Consider the following 17,226-nt stretch of genomic DNA (forward strand, 5'->3'; position numbering starts at 1 on the left):
ACACACACACACACACACACACACACACACACACACACACACACACACACACACACACCTGTTGCCAATTATATATACAGTAGTGTGTGTGTGTGTGTGTGTGTGTGTGTGTGTACCTTAATTTCTCTTAATTATATATATATTATATAATTATATATACCTATATAATCTGCTCTATAAAAAGTTCACACAGCAAAATAATGAAAAGTAAACTATTTTTTTTATTATTTTAAACTTGCTTTTAGTTACCGCAGTTAATCATTTTACTATTACACTAAAATATATGTGTGTGTGTGTGTGTGTGTGTGTGTGTGTGTGTGTGTGTGTGTGTGTGTGTGTGTGTGTGTGTGTGTGTGTGTGTGTGTATGTGTGTGTGTTTAGTTAGTTAACAGTTAGATTTGCATCAAAACATGTTAATACTAGATGTTCAGTATCAACACTAAGCTTTCATTAAAAAGAACTGAATACACAAAATGGTTTATATGTTGTGCTTCAAAACAAATAAAAAAAACAACATACACACTCTGAATCATAATCATTTTTTCAATTAAAAAACATTTACGACCACTAGTGGTGAAGATCGGTTCTGTAACACAAGCAACGCGCATGTGTTGCGTCACCTTACGTAACAACCAATCGTATTGTAGAAATTACCCTCGTGCTGTAGATTGCGCCAATGGAAAACGTTATATTTCAGTTACTTAGCAACGCACTTGCGTGAGGCTTTGCGTGTCGGGTAAAAGGAACAGTAAACAACCCTGCTGAAACTCACGTCGAATTAGAGTTTTAAGAATAATCGTCTACTTTAAAACATATATAAATTTTACAGTTTATCACAAAGTGCATTTTCGCCATGGTGAAATTACGAGCAAGGTGTATTGTTGTCGGTAAGAACAGTTAAACCGTAGCTAAACTAGCTAGCTTGTTAGCAGTGCGCGTGTGTAGTGGCTGATTCCTTAAAGTGGCTAGAAAAAAAAACACTTCTTTTCCCACCAGTTTTAGTGCATTGTATGTTTAATAGGGAGGTATTTGACATTGAAGTCGTGTATGTTTGAAATGTATGAGGCTTTTATATTCCAGTATCTGGAAAACCTTTTGGTTGTTAATCATCACCACCATGTGATGTTACACAATACACACAACACATGTGTGTGCTGTTACAGGAAAATAATCAACGACTGGGATACTCTTAGCACCATGTGCAGTATTTTCCTTTAATTATTTTCCAATTGGGCAACAATTACATGCCTTTTCATGAATTAAAGGAAGACATGTTATCGTCTATCAGACCAGTTCATTTATGGTGTGTGTGTGTGTGTGTGTGTGTGTGTGTGTGTGTGTGTGTGTGTGTGTGTGTGTGTAGGAGATGCAGCGGTAGGAAAGAGCGCCTTGTCTCAGATGTTCTGCAGTGATGGTTCCCACTTCCAGAAGAACTACAATATGGTGAGAAGAGTCGCAGTCCTTCTGTAAACCTGTTTCCGAGGCAGCGTTGACCTCTTTGTTATTTTGATAACAACAATTCGAATAGAAGGACATAGACTTCACAACTTCTTCTTTTTGAGCTCCGTCCTGTTTCTGAAAAAGCATTCGTGTTCAGCACAGAGACCCGACCATCAGGGTTGAATGGGTTGAACCTGCTGAATAAAAGCTTCAATTAAAAATTATTTGCATAGCAAATTATTATTATTATTATTATTTTTTTTTTTACAATTGACATTGTCTTAAAGCAGCTTTGCGGAACATACTGTAAGCATAGAACAAAAGGTTATTATAAAGAATAATATAAGGATTAATAGAATACAAATATTCAAGATTAATATTGGATATATTTAAATGTGTTTGTATTTATCCCCGATGAGCAAGTCTGAGGTGACTGTGGTGAGGAAAAACTCCCTTGAATCGTAAAGGAAGAAACCTTAAGAGGAACCAGACTCAATGGGGAACCTAATACACATATGGGTGACACTGGAGGGAGCGATTATAAATATACAGTCTGACAAATGTTGTATTGATGAGGAGATTGTTGTCCTCAAAGACCACATGGAGTTGGCGTCTCCACTTTAGTATAGCAGAGTCTAACCAGAGCTGGTAGATCTCTAGATGCCTCAGGATCCTCACAGAGATGTCCAAAATCTTCATGGCACGGAAGACAATCGGAGCTGGTACAATTTCTGGATGTACAATTTAAAAGCTTCTCCAAACGTTTCCCCGTCACAGACTTTAAAGCATAACAAAATGGGAGGATGGGATTCTAGGTATAAGATGAGTCCATGGATATGCTTTGCTGAATTGTGATTCTGAATAAAGAATTATTAGATTATTAGTTAGTTAGATCACTGGCTTAATTTTTTATTTTTTTTGTATTGTGGAAATTTTGAGGTAGATTAAGATTCATTTCCAGTTAAATAACAGAAGTGCTACAGTAGAAATTTATTTATTTGAAATTCATTTATTGCTCAGTGTTCTTCTTCTTATTATTATTATAAGCTATTTACAGTACAGACCAAAAGTTTGGACACAGCTTCACATTCAAAGAGTTTTCTTTATTTTCATGACTATGAAAATTGTAGATTCACACCGAAGGCATCAAAATTATGAATTAACACGTCTGGAATTATATACGTACATAACAAAAAAGTGTGTAACGACTGAAAATATGTCATATTCTAGGTTCTTCAAAGTAGCCACCTTTTGCTTTGATTACTGCTTTGCACACTCTTGGCAATCTCTTGATGAGCTTCAAGAGGTCGTCACCTGAAATGGTCTTCCAACAGTCTTGAAGGAGTTCCCAGAGATGCTTAGCACTTCTTGGCCTTTTTGCCTTCACTCTGCGGTCCAGCTCACCCCAAACCATCTCGATCGGGTTCAGGTCCGGTGACTGTGGAGGCCAGGTCATCTGGTGCAGCACCCCATCACTCTCCTTCATGGTCAAATAGCCCTTACACAGCCTGGAGGTGTGTTTGGGGTCATTGACCTGTTGAAAAGGTGGTGTGTCCAAACTTTTGGTCTGTACTGTAGATAAAATGGACAGTACCTCTGCGATTATGAAAGCATGTATATGTTGGGCTAAATATTTTAGTGGAGTGTCATGTTTGTAGTTTTGATTTTGTATTATATAGGTATGTAGTTAAGGGGGAAAACACGGTCAGAAAATGATCAGCGATGGTGTTGGTCCAACGTGAAGCACATGCCTACAATCAAACCAAAATGTTTCGGACATCCCAGTGTTTTTTTTTCCTTTTATGTCAAAGCAGTGTCACTAAGGGTTAAGGAAAGCTCTTTTACATAGGAATTTTACACATAGAACCAACTGTACAGATTGAAAACACGTTGCCTGAGTATTTATTCAACCCGACTGAGGAAAGTCTTTTCACCCCTTTAGTCCTTTTCCCGCAGGTTTCGACTAAACCGGATTAGTCAACAGATCTAGCCGACTACAGTAGCTCCAGCTCTCTACTAACAAATTTTAGTGGATCTAATGACTTAGTGAACCGCTCAGAAGGTCAGTTGAGTTCTATTGAATGAAGATGAAGTGATTTGAATACAGAAGAGAGGGACACGGAGGCGCTGTCGCACACGGCTGCCTGCATCAGCATGCTGCACGGCTACAGGTGACAGGAACGTCAATAATTTATACAACCACTGCAGTAATTGGGTTCTGTGTGTGTGCGTGTGCGCGTGTGTGTGTGTGAGGTCGTAGTATTAGAGAGAGATTTGCAGGCGTAGGTACAGTGCCAACGTGCTCAGCATGATAAAGGTAAAGAATTGTGTTTCGCAGAACGAAAGGAGGAGAGAGAGATGGAGGGAACGCTTATACAGGTCAAATAGGTGAACCGGACAACACTAAAGACCATTAAATATGACACATGCAGAGCGATCGATTGATCGACGGACAGCGCGTGGGCAGGATTTGAAGGGCACGCCATAAACGATGGCAGTCATGGAAAATGTCGGCAGGCTTGTTAGCGAAGCTGGGATGGGCCGCGGTTGAGAGCAATGAGCTCTCATCGGCATTCCAGGGCGTGTGTGTGCAGTCGTTACCTCTGCCAGCTGGCGCATCTTTCCAGGATCATGGTGCATCTCTTTCACTCTCACCCCTAGATTTGTTTAATATGGGGCAGAAAACAGGAAGTAGAACCATCATATATTTTTTTTTAACTCAGATCTAACTCAGATATGTCATAAATACAAAAAATAAATAAATTGTGATGTTTCTGCATTTTATCCCAGGCTTATTAACTTCCTCTATCCAGAAACACCCATCTAACAGCATCCTGTGGTCCGAAACTGACCTAAGCAAAATGATGATTAACTTGCATAGTGTCTAGATCTCTAATAACTAAATGTACACATCTAACAAAGTCTAATCAATTGGCCAGTGTGAATACACGATTAAGGTTTATACAAGCTTGGTGTACCTAATAAACTGGCAACTGAGTATAGACAGCTATATAGCAGCTATATTTATTAGAGTATAGCAGCTATATTTTCTATATGATGTGGGTGCTATGATGCACTTCTTTAAGTAGAAATGTGTTTTTGTGCTACAGACTGCTGGTGTTGAGCTGCTGATGAAGTCCGTGAACATTCCAGAAACTAATGACAGTGTGGTGAGACTCACTCACACTCACTCACTCACTCACTCACTCACTCACTCACTCACTCACTAACTCGCTCACTCACTCACTCACTCACTCACTAACTCACTAACTCGCTCACTCACTCACTCACTAACTCACTCACTCACTAACTCACTAACTCGCTCACTCACTCACTCACTAACTCACTCACTCACTAACTCACTCACTAACTCACTAACTCGCTCACTCACTCACTCACTAACTCACTAACTCGCTCACTCACTCACTCACTAACTCACTAACTCGCTCACTCACTAACTCACTCACTCACTCACTAACTCACTAACTCGCTCACTCACTAACTCACTAACTCGCTCACTCACTCACACTCGCTCACTCACACTCGCTCACTCACACTCACTCACTCACTCACTCACTCACTCACTCACTCACTCACTCACTCACTCACTAACTCACTAACTCACTCACTCACTAACTCACTAACTCGCTCGCTCGCTCACTCACACTCGCTCACTCACACTCGCTCACACACACTCACTCACTCACACTCACTCACTCACTCGCTCACTCACACTCACTCACTCGCTCACTCACACTCACTCACTCGCTCACTCACTCACACTCACTCACTCGCTCACTCACACTCACTCACACTCACTCACTCACTCACACTCGCTCACTCACACTCACTCGCTCACTCACTCACACTCACTCACTCGCTCACTCACACTCACTCACACTCACTCACACTCACTCACACTCACTCACTCACACTCACTCGCTCACTCACACTCACTCACTCGCTCACTCACACTCACTCTCACTCTCACTCACACTCACTCACTCTCACTCACACTCACTCACACTCACTCGCTCACACTCACTCACACACTCACTCGCTCACTCACACTCACTCACTCGCTCACTCACACTCACTCACTCGCTCACTCACACTCACTCACTCGCTCACTCACTCACTCTCACTCACACTCACTCACTCACACTCACTCACTCACACTCACTCACTCACTCACTCACTGACTCACTCACTTATTTATCCCTGAAATCAATCACTCACTCTCTCATTAATTTACTCACTCACTCACTTACCCATTTATCTATGGAATCATTCACTGACTCACTGACTCACTCACTTATTTATCCCTGAAATCAATCGCTCGCTCACTCACTCACTCACTCACTCACTCACTCACTCACTCACTCACTCACTCACTCACTTATTTATCCGTGAAATCAATCGCTCACTCACTCACTCACTCACTCACTCACTCACTCACTCACTCACTCACTCACTCACTCATTTATCCCTGGAATCAATCAATCAATCACTCACTCTCTCATTAATTTACTCACTCACTCACTTACCCATTTATCTATGGAATCATTCACTGACTCACTCACTCACTGACTCACTCACTTATTTATCCCTGAAATCAATCGCTCGCTCACTCACTCACTCACTCACTCACTCACTCACTCACTTATTTATCCGTGAAATCACTCACTCACTCACTCACTCACTCACTCACTCGTTCATCCCTAATTACTAGCTTTCTAATTATTCTTGCTCATTTATTACCTAACTTTTTAACTTCTTCATTCATTTCTACATTCATGCATTTATTTATTTTATAGTCGTTCAGTCACTCGCTCACTTGCTCACTCACTCACTCGATTTGTTCCTGTGTTCTTTTCTCTCAGGAGCTGTATATCTTTGACTCTGCAGGTCGTGAACATTTTGCGGAGGCATGTGAGAAAATGGTAATTTATTTTTCCCTTCAAAACTGTAAAATAAATAAATAAAAGAAGATGACATCAGAGATTATCACCAGTGCACTATTTAATTTTATTTATTTATTTTTAAAACACTATTAATTTAATTTGCTCTGGCGTTATGTTTCTCTCTCTCTCTCTCTCTCTCTCTCTCTCTCGCGCTCGGCTTTCTTCCTTCACTAGAGCGAATCATTTGGATTAATTCCTTCACTGCGTCATAACTAATCTGCATAAAACGGAGTAGATCTTTCTCATTCAAATGCTTCATGTCGCTCCGATGCCTGCAACGTAGCTCTGTGTCATGGACTTACATAAGAAGGAGATCTTGGCTGGAGTGAACTCAGTGTGGGTGTGATGTATCTGAAACACTGATTGCTGGCCTGTGCAGCAGTTCCATGTTCTATCTGCTCCACTACACCTGATTAAACTCAGGAAAGGGCTGGTAATTAGCCGCCGTGTTAGAGCAGGGGAAACAGCAAATTGCACAGGGCTTTGGGTCTACGGAAACACTCGTACAAGAACCACTCATTTAAGAAACATCTAAAAAGTGGAATCTAGCAGAGGTTAGCTCGAGCAGAGCCTTTTCCCTTGCCATGATATATTCCCTAGCTGTATTAATTAAGAGCTTTACTCTCTCTGTTCCACTGGGCTAATTGAGCTCCTGCATGTGAGACCGGTGCTGTATACTGTATATATTTACGAGCCGTGTGTATATACTGTACGTTTATTTTGTGTAGTGGGGGCAGCCATCAGTGGTGTGCGTAGTGTTCGAGATCAGCAGCCTGGACTCGTTCAAAAGTTGCAGTCGCTGGCTAGAGCGAGTCCGAGCTCACTGCGACGGACTGCAGTTACCAGGTGAGAGAAAGCTCTCCTGAGACACGCACACATTTCTTTAACGTCCTTTTCTATTCCACACTGCAGAGAGTCGTATAGATGTACACATTAAGGCTGGTGAATTCTATAAAAAAAAATGTTATTCTCCCAGATTTCCCGTTCATTTTAGTCGGAAGCTGACGTTATAGATGATGTTCTTTAGGTCATTCGAATAAATGTCTATTTTAAATAAAAAACAATTATTCATTTCTAGTTTAAATAAATGGACGTCTTTGTTATTTAAGGGCTGTGAAATGTGTATTAAAATCGTAGTATATAATCTAAAACATAATACAAATATACTGTATCATTTTAAACCCTGGAATCGCTTACTCACTCACTCACTTATTGTTTTACTCACACACTCACTCACTCACTCACTCACTCACTCATCCCTGGAATCGCTTACTCAATCACTCACTTATTGTTTTACTCACACACTCACTCACTCACTCATCCCTGGAATCGCTTACTCAATCACTCACTTATTGTTTTACTCACTCACTCACTCACTCACTCACTCACTCCATCCATCCTCCCTCCCTGGAATCAATCACTCACTCCCTTATTGTTTTACTCACTCACTCACTCACTCACTCACTCACTCACTCCATCCATCCTCCCTCCATGGAATCAATCAATCAATCACTCACTCACTCACTCACTCACTCACTCACTCATTAATTTACTCACTCACTCACTTACCCATTCATCCCTGGAATCAGTCGCTAACTCCCTCATTCATTCACTCACCCATTTATCTATGGAATCACTCACTCACTCACTCACTCACTCACTCACTCACTCATTCATTCATTCATCCCTAATTCCTAACTTTCTATTCTTTTCTATTCCACACTGCAGAGAGTCATATAGATTTCTATGCATGCATTTTAAAATGTATTAAAAAGAAAAGAATAATAAATTAAATGAGAGACAAACAGTACAATATATATATATATATATATATATATATATATATATATATATATATATATATATATATATATATATATATATATATATATATATAAATAAACAGATAACAAGGACAAAAGAGATACTACAGACCTTTTATCGAGGAGCTAAAGGTGTTCTATATACAGATTTAAAAACATCTGTTGTACGAGGTGCCCTTATTCATAATCGCTGAGCTGCAACACAAAAAGCTCGTTCTTCTTTAAACCTCATTTCTGTCTGTTGTTATTTGTGATTCGCTGAATGATTTAGCGAGATTCTTGCGTAGCCTGGACTTACTCTTTATAATTTCTCATTTGGCGCCGTTCTCATAGCTCCAGGGTCAGAAATCCAACTAGGAAACTAGGAGAAAAACAAAAAAATGTTTTTTATAAAGTTCCCTCAGGCTAGACTGGCATCAGACAGAGCATCTGGGACTGTACCTGTACCAACAGTTACAGTGTGTGTGTGTGTGTGTGTGTGTGTGTGTGTGTGTGTGTGTGTTAAAGGTGTGTTAGTGGGGAATAAGTCAGACCTGGCATCGAGAAGAGAGGTGGAGACATCCGTGGCACAGGAGTGGGCACAGGAACAAGGTCTTCAGTACCATGAGACCTCCGCTGTGAGTGGCTTCTGATCCATCCCCCGACTTCTCATTCATCATAACGCTAAACCCGAGCTTAACGTTTCAGTGCTGTTAAACAATATTTAATAACAATTTTCACATTTTGCATACAGAACGAGCTGGAGCCTGTAATCACACACTAAACCCAGTATTCGTTTGTGTGTTTGTACTGTAGAAGGAGATGGAGAACTCGGATGCTCCCTTTCTGAGTTCAGCCCAAGCCTTTTATGCTCTGTATCAGGACCGGAGACAGATGATACAAAGGCTCGGTTAGGACACCACAGAGACTGACAGCCTCCAAACGGCTGTTTTTGAGCTAATATGTACATTTATTTATTCAATCATGACCTTTTAATCTATCCCACATGGATCGGATTATATCCCACTGACAGACAGCGTGTCTTTTTCGTTGGTCAGTTTAAACTCAACACAGCAGCATTTCCTCGTTGTATCCTACCATGTTCACTATTTACGCCCTTTTTTTTTTAAAAAAAAAATAATGCTTTATGTGAATAAATGGATAAAGGTTTCTGGGTGCCTGCCATGTATGCTAAGGAATTACGATTTCCCTTCACTGGAACTAAGGGTTCCATATCATCTAGCATTTATAATGCCTCTATGCACAAATCAAGGTCCATGAAGACATCCTGACCCCAACCTGCACCAAACACCTTGGGATTCGTTCGAACGGCTACACGACCCACGTCTCCTCACCGCCTGTCCTCACTACTACTCTTGCCCCCCCACCACCCCCACCATCCTTAAGGATCTAGGGAGTAAATCTGGAAAATGATGATCAAAAAGTACATATATGATTGATAGTCAGGCGCTCACAAATATTGTTCTTTGGCCATATAACGTGTCTGCTCAATCTCCCTCGACTCCATTACTTGTCGAATATCACTTAAACTCCATTTCTATGGCGATGATTCACCACTTTATCTCAGCATGAAACCTTCTGCTCCCATCCCTCTTCCTGCCTACAGCAAAGCAAATGCTGGATGACTTCAGACTTTCTCTGACTGAACACTGCTGGCATTATCGTAACTCCTTCCACCGCGGTTCAAAATTATCTTTGACACAACACTTCCGTTTCAGTCTGAAATAAAAATCTCCACAATATTGCCTCTGCCTCTGTCTCTGTCTCTTGCCTTGTCTAAGCTTTCAGGATGTACAAACATGTATATTGCATCATCTTAATTGCTGTAATTTAACTTCTTTTTTTTTTTCTTCTCTTAAATCGATAGAGATATTACAATATGCACGATTACTCACACCATCAGTTTTACCCATATCTCTTCTGTTTTTTAACAACGTAACCGGCTTCTATTCATAGTCCGTATCAGATCCTTCTCATAACATTTAAAGCCATAGACTAGACCTCGTCTACCTTTCGGAACGACTCGTCCCCTATACAGCAACCCGCTCTCTCAGATCTTGCACAAGATTCCCTGAACAAAACTTTAAAGCTGGAGACTCTAAAACTCTAACTCAAGACTTAATAGACTTCACCTCGTACAAAACAAACTTTGCACCACCAGGATTTGGGGTTTTATTCACGATTCTGCTTAATCCATGTACTCCGGTTTATTCCCCCAGTCTAAATGCATGTGCTGTAGACTGATTGAAATATCTAAACTGCCTCTAGTGCATGATGGGAGTCATTGTAATAGCTTGACGCCCCGTCTAGGATGTCTACCACCTCAGGCTCCACGTTCCCTGTCATCCTGTGTAGGAAAAGCTGAACAGAAATGGAATATAAATGGAGTTGCTACCTTGAATGTAAGAGGTGTTAAATAAATAAATAAATAAATAAATAAAGCTGGACACCTCTACTTTCACTAAGACCCATGAATAGTTTGAACATACTGGGGGAAAGTCATGGCCTAATGGTTAGAGCGGCGGTCTCCAACCTTTTTTTCGCCGCAGACCGGTCAATGTTTGATCACTTTACCGCGGCCCGGTGGGGGGTGGGGGGTGGAGGGGTGGCGGCTATACACTCTCACTCTCTCTCACTCATTTTCTACCGCTGTTATCCAAACTACCTCAGGTCACGGGGAGCCTGTGCCTATCTCAGGCGTCATCGGGCATCAAGGCAGGATACACTCTGGACGGAGTGCCAACCCATCGCAGGGCACACACACACACTCACACACACACACACACACACACACTCTCATTCACTCACGCATTCACACACTACGGACAATTTTTCCAGAGATGCCAATTAACCTACCATGCATGTCTTTGGACTGGGGGAGGAAACCGGAGTACCCGGAGGAAACCCCCGAGGCACGGGGAGAACATACAAACTCCGCACACACAAGGCGGAGGCAGGAATCGAACCCCGACCCTGGAGGTGTGATGCGAACGTGCTACCCACTAAGCCACCGTGCCCCCCGGCGGCTATACAATTAAATAAAAATTAATAATTTTAATTTAATTGTATTTAAACATGCCTTTTTAACTCATTTCAACGCTAAATCATTGAGAACCCTGAGCTTGTTTCTTTGCAACGAGACGGTTCCATCTGGGGTAACAGGAGACAATGACACCCGAAGTGTGTTGCTTATGTCCAGTTTATTCCGTGGTTTTGTTTCGGTTGCCGTCACTGCAGAAAACCCCGCTTCACACAGATAGCATGTCGGAAATGGCGATAGGGATTTAAGTGCTGTGGTGACAATCTCAGGGTATTCCGCCATGACTTTAATCCAGAACACCGGCGGAGTTTCTAACTTTCTAACGACATCTGTTTCGTGCTCATTTTTGCTAATTTGTGGGTTAAATTTGAGCAAACACAATATACACGTACACCAAGCATGGAAATAATATAATGTTCCTTGGGCGGCCCGGTACCATTTGGTCCACGGCCCGGGGGTTGGGGACCACTGGGTTAGAAAGTCTGACTCCTAACACTAAGATTGTGGGTTCAAGTCTCGGGCCGGACACGACTGAGGTGCCCTTGAGCAAGGCACCGAACCCCCCCCAAATGCTCCCCGGGCACCGCAGAATAAATGGCTGAGTATGGGTCACTTTACTTAGCCGTATGTCACGTCACTTCATTTCAATGGTATCTATAATAATAGATGGAACGTCTTAGATAAATTTGAAGGTCATGTCTAGATTGTCACCCTTTTGCTAATATTTCTAAATGATTTGTACAAATTCTACATTACTACATGCTGTTTTTCCTGCTACGTATTGCAGCGTTGTTTCTTTGATACACCTTGGGGGGGTTGAAATAAATTTTTATTGCTTTGTTGCGACATACTGCACCAGTTCACGAGAAGAGCATGCAGCGTGTCTGAGTTAGTGAGGCTCACCCTGCCTTTTGCCCTTTCTTCAGAGTATTCGCACTTGCAGAGCTGAATTTTAGCCAAGCGCTACACTCCGCTGAACAAAACAGGGTTTAGGCAAGGCAGCGGCCATGTTGTCTCCTTTCCTGTCATCAGCGTGACGTGATGGATGTTCGACGAAATGCAGTGGAGCTCGTGTGAAATGTTCACAGCTTTCTCAGGGTCGGTGTGACACTCTAATGTCGTGTAACGCATGCATTCTCAAAGCGGAGATATTTAGCCAATGTCCTTGATGTGTGCTGTGTGCTCTGCAGCTACAGTATACAAAAAAAGCCTGTTTGTGTGTGGATGTGTACAGTACGCTTCAGAGCACATCTATGGCAGCGGAATCTAATTTCACACACCGTATTAATGCTGCCGTATAAATCCCAGGCTCGTAAGATCCACGATTTTGAGATATTAGCCACAAGGACAATGACTGCATATCAAATCTTTCCCATAACGTAAAAGTGTATTTAATTTAAATTTTCATGAATAAAAAAAGTTATTATTAAATCAAATTTCATCTGTTAAGACACATATCTGAGTGACTTTGTTAAACCCCCAAGTGAAACCCACCAAACATCGATATTTTTAGACAGCTCTGTTCCAGCACGTAGTCCTGTGTCTATGATAGCTAAAGGGTTTGAGGAGGCAAAGCAATGTGAAGATCATCGTAAATGCTAGTACGACTGCAATCACGGTGCTACTTTAAAAAACAAACAAAAAAAAAACTAGATCTTATGCTAGCTTCGGATGCTAGTGTTTCGTCGAGCCTGTGACGCTTGTGGTCTCTGATTCTTGTTCTTAGTTCACAGAAGTGGAGCCCAATTTGGTCTTCTGATGTTGTAGCTCACGCGACTCAAGGTCCTGCGTTTGTGGAAATGCTTTTTAGGTCATCGTGTCTGTAAAGAGTTTTTGTTTGAGTCACTGTAGCCTTCCTGTCAGCTTGGATCAGTCAAACCTGAGGTCTTTCCGCCTGCAGAACTGCCGATCATACCATTACGTATAAACTCTAGAGCGTTTACTCTAGTGGTTAGATACTAATAGGAATATCCGTTTAATGTAATAGACTGTAATAGAGTGTTAATGGGTGATTGTATAAATAATTATGTCACACCCAATGACTTAAATTGTTGCCACAAAGCACACAATTGTCTAGAATATTTTTGAAAATTATAGCATTATTCTTTCATTCATTCATTCATTCATTTTCTACCGCTTATCCGAACTACTCGGGTCACGGGAAGCCTGTGCCTATCTCAGGCGTCATCGGGCATCAAGGCACGATACACCGTGGACGGAGTGCCAACCCATCACATGGCACACACACTCTCTCATTCACACACTACGGACAATTTTCCAGAGATGCCAATCAACCTACCATGCATGTCTTTGGACCGGGGGAGGAAACCGGAGTACCCGGCGGAAACCCCCGAGGCACGTGGAGAACATGCAAACTCCACACACACAAGGCGGAGGCGGGAATCGAACCCCCAACCGAACTTGTGATGCGAACTTGCTAACCACTAAGCCACCGTGCCCCTCAATTATAGCATTATGATTTCCTTTAATTAGAGTTAAGGAGCATGGTTTATGACAATGCCCCCAAGCACAAAGCATTGTTCGTAATATTAATCGTGGCTTGTTTAACAAGCACATATGCGTATGATGGTCAGGTGTGATGCATAACAGCATAATAATTCTAAGCTGATGTTCAATAAATGGGTCTTGAATTTTTTTTTTCTCCACAACTTGCTGTTCAGAGCCTCTGTTGTTTCGTCTGCGCAATAATTGTTAAAAAGGAACATCTGTAGATCCTTTAACGGTCTTTTTTTTTCTTTTCTTAAACCATCACAGGCATCTATCTACTTCTTTGAACAACATAGACCCTGACGTTATTGTTGGTTCTACAGTCATTGTGGAAAGTGGATTGAACATTTATGAGCGAGTTGATGGATTCGGGATTTCGGCAAGTCTTTGAGGCATACGGATGTATTTTCCTCTCTTTTTATTAATAATAATGTGAAAATGTATAGGCTCTAGGCTGTGTGTGAGTGTGTGAGTGTGTGTGTATGTTGGCTTGTCTCCATGTTGTGTTATAGTGAGGTATTGTGGAGTAGCCAGGAGCTCTGCTGTGACTGAGATTTAAAGGGGGTCGCATTTATGGGCCAGGATGGCCCGATGTAGCGTAACACACACATAAAGAAACAGAAGACTGACCACACACACTCAGTGTGAGGATGGGAGCTCCCAAGCCCAGTATTAGCAGGCGTATCCCATCTGTGATCTGCCAGACAGACGCTGAGAGCAGAGAGTCCCACTACAGGGGGTGAGCCAGCCCAAGTGTGTGTGTGTGTGTCTGAGAGAGAGAAAGATATAAAAAAAGACAGAATTATAGAGCATGCTTTGAACACAACCCTTAAAAACGCGTGGCCTTGTACTGTAGCTCGGCTTGTGTGCCCACATTGTAAAGTGAAGGGATTCAAACCAAAGGTGCAATGTTGTACTGTGAGTTAAAATATCTCGATGTAAATATCTGGAAATTAAAGCAAAAAATTATTCTTTGGATCACAAAATTACCCAATCTATTTAATTTATAGTGAAAACAAAAGAATTGCTGTTTGAGCTCTTTGAGGTAGGGGGTGGGGAAGTAGAGGCAACTGTATATGCGTGAGCTTTGAGGTAGGGGGTGGGGGTACTGTAGAGGCGACGGTATATGCGTGAACCACCTATACAATCCTTGTGCTAGACTCTTAATACTTAATCCCTGGATTGATACCTGCCTCTTACTGTATGTCGGATAAAAGCGCTTCCCGAATAAACCAGTATATGTTATCTTGGCGAAATCTTTAGACCTGGATTACATTTCTTATTGGAAGCCACCAGAAGATTCTGAGTTCTAATCCAGGTCTACCAGAGAGCTGCAGTTTTCTACTTGAGGCAGGGGCAGAAACAGCTAAGTAACATGATTCAGTATTAGCGACCAAAAGCTTGCTAGAATCCCAGGATTTCCAGATGCTCTCAAGGGCTCTTAAGTCAAACCTTAATTCCTAACTGCTCAGCTATATGCTCATAAAAGTGTCAGCTATACACCATAAAAGTGTCTGCTAAATAAATTAAAGCGCGTTATGTCGGCTAAATCTACCGAGCTGCTCCTAGCTTCTCGTTCAACGTCAATCTTCATTCATATGTTCGCTAATATGTTCTTTAGGTTACACCTTTGGTTATGGTCTTAACCGTTATATGGGGTGTATTTTTCTTTAAGATGTGACAGTAATGAATGTTTTACTGACCATAGCTGAGGACGGAAAATGAAACGATAGAAATTGTCTGTCATAACAAATCAACCCTGTGGGATGACTCCTGACTTATGAGGTGGCTGATTGCTGCAGTGCTATCGCTTTCTTTCTCTTCGTCTTCCTTCTCTATGCTACAAGAGCATGGACTGCAGCAATGGTGTGCTATTACAAGAGCATTAGTATTCTGCACGCACACATGCAAGCGCACATACACACGGCAAACTCGATGGCCTTTCCGCACGTTTTTCTCAAAATGGACAACAGAGGGAGCAAAAGCTTGTCTATACGTTCAGATAGACAGAGCAGGTTTTCCCTTCCTTTCCTTTCCTTTCCTTTCCACAAACATTTAATCCACGCTGTAAGCCGAGATCTCTCACGGGAATTCAGCTTTTTGTTAATTTTTTTTTCATGTTAATCGAGAACCATTAGAGATCCGTATCCGGTAGTGCGGTAACGGCACCGTTCTCATTGTATATCTGAAGGTTTCCTATCATCGAGGCCATTTTGAAAGTCCACTAGTCAAGGTAATTCAAGGCCATCGTACTTGAACTGAAAGACCATCTTATTGTGGAAAGTATTCAGGATTCGAAGAAGTCTAATCGTCTTTAAAAATCAATCTCGCCCTCCTTTTCCTCGATTGGCCTTTTATCGATGTTCAGTGGCTATCGCTGTACGATTTTCAGTATCTGATACCGCTTAGTATTGTAGATGAGTGCAATATTACATTGGCTGTCATAAGCGGCAGTACGGTGAATAATTTAAATAAAAAAAAAGGTTAAAAGAAACACTCAACATTAGAAATTTCAACAAATAAATTTCCTACAGGGGTCACGGTGGCTTAGTGGTTAGCACGTAGCTCATACCTCCAGGGTTGGGGGTTCGATTCCCGCCTCAGCCTTGTGTGTGTGGAGTTTGCATGTTCTCCCCGTGCCTCGGGGGTTTCCTCCGGGTACTCCGGTTTCCTCCCCCGGTCCAAAGACATGCATGGTAGGTTGATTGGCCTCTCTGGAAAATTGTCCGTAGTGTGTGAGTGTGTGAGTGAATGAGAGTGTGTGTGTGCCCTGCGATGGGTTGGCACTCAGTCCAGGGTGTATCCTGCCTCGATGCCCGATGAAGCCTGAGATAGGCGCAGGCTCCCCGTGACCCGAGAAGTTCGGATAAGCGGTAGAAAATGAATGAATGAATGAAATTTCTTACATTTAAAAAAAAAAAAAAAAAAAAGTTCATGTTTCTGAATTTCTTTTAGTCAATCGTACCTTATCGTGAAGATGATACATTTTTTGTACTGTACTGAATAACACATTGCATGATTTAGTGAAGGTGGCTTGATGGTGCTTCAGAGCTTCACAGAGATTTACATGTTCTCTCCTTATCCATATAGGCTTCCTCTTGGTTTTCCAGTTTCCTTTCCACAAACATGATATCAGTTGGATCTGTGTTTATAAACTGCCCCTATAACTGTGTGTGTATAAACTTGGGTCTCATTCTAGGCTTATTTCCCCCTCATGCTCAGTGTTCCTGAGATCCAGATCGAATGGTTATTAAAGATAAATAAATAAATAAAAAGTAACAAAGACAGCAGAGACGAAAGCATAGAAGTGTCCGTCTAGAATATATGAATATGCAAATGGCATATCGCCTCATATTTTATGACGCAAGAACCCTTTCCTGTGACATAAAATACTACTTTATCTGAAAAGATATACCGGTAGTCATACCATTAAAAAATCTTCATGGTGAAA

General features: G+C 41.7%; 1 protein-coding gene across 1 annotated transcript; it reads left to right on the forward strand.

The window, feature by feature from the left end:
- Positions 1 to 717: 717 nt before the first annotated feature.
- ift27 (intraflagellar transport 27 homolog (Chlamydomonas)) lies at positions 718 to 9,972 on the forward strand. The gene is made up of 7 exons (XM_027133335.2): positions 718 to 887; positions 1,364 to 1,443; positions 4,551 to 4,610; positions 6,324 to 6,383; positions 7,133 to 7,250; positions 8,735 to 8,844; positions 9,023 to 9,972. Exons 1-7 carry the CDS (start codon positions 854 to 856, stop codon positions 9,119 to 9,121), a joined length of 561 nt encoding a protein of 186 aa, XP_026989136.1. The 5' UTR covers positions 718 to 853; the 3' UTR covers positions 9,122 to 9,972.
- Positions 9,973 to 17,226: the final 7,254 nt, after the last annotated feature.

The sequence above is a fragment of the Tachysurus fulvidraco genome, chromosome 5 (genome assembly GCF_022655615.1).
Source record: "Tachysurus fulvidraco isolate hzauxx_2018 chromosome 5, HZAU_PFXX_2.0, whole genome shotgun sequence".
NCBI classification, from domain to species: Eukaryota; Metazoa; Chordata; class Actinopteri; order Siluriformes; family Bagridae; genus Tachysurus; species Tachysurus fulvidraco.

Bases quoted from the DNA above. Each gene is read 5' to 3' on its own strand.
- ift27 (XM_027133335.2), top strand. From the start codon at position 854: ATGGTGAAATTACGAGCAAGGTGTATTGTTGTCG. The intron at 888-1,363 runs GTAAGAACAGTT...GTGTGTGTGTAG, and splicing joins AGCAAGGTGTATTGTTGTCG to GAGATGCAGCGGTAGGAAAG. The intron at 7,251-8,734 runs GTGAGAGAAAGC...TGTGTGTTAAAG, and splicing joins CGACGGACTGCAGTTACCAG to GTGTGTTAGTGGGGAATAAG.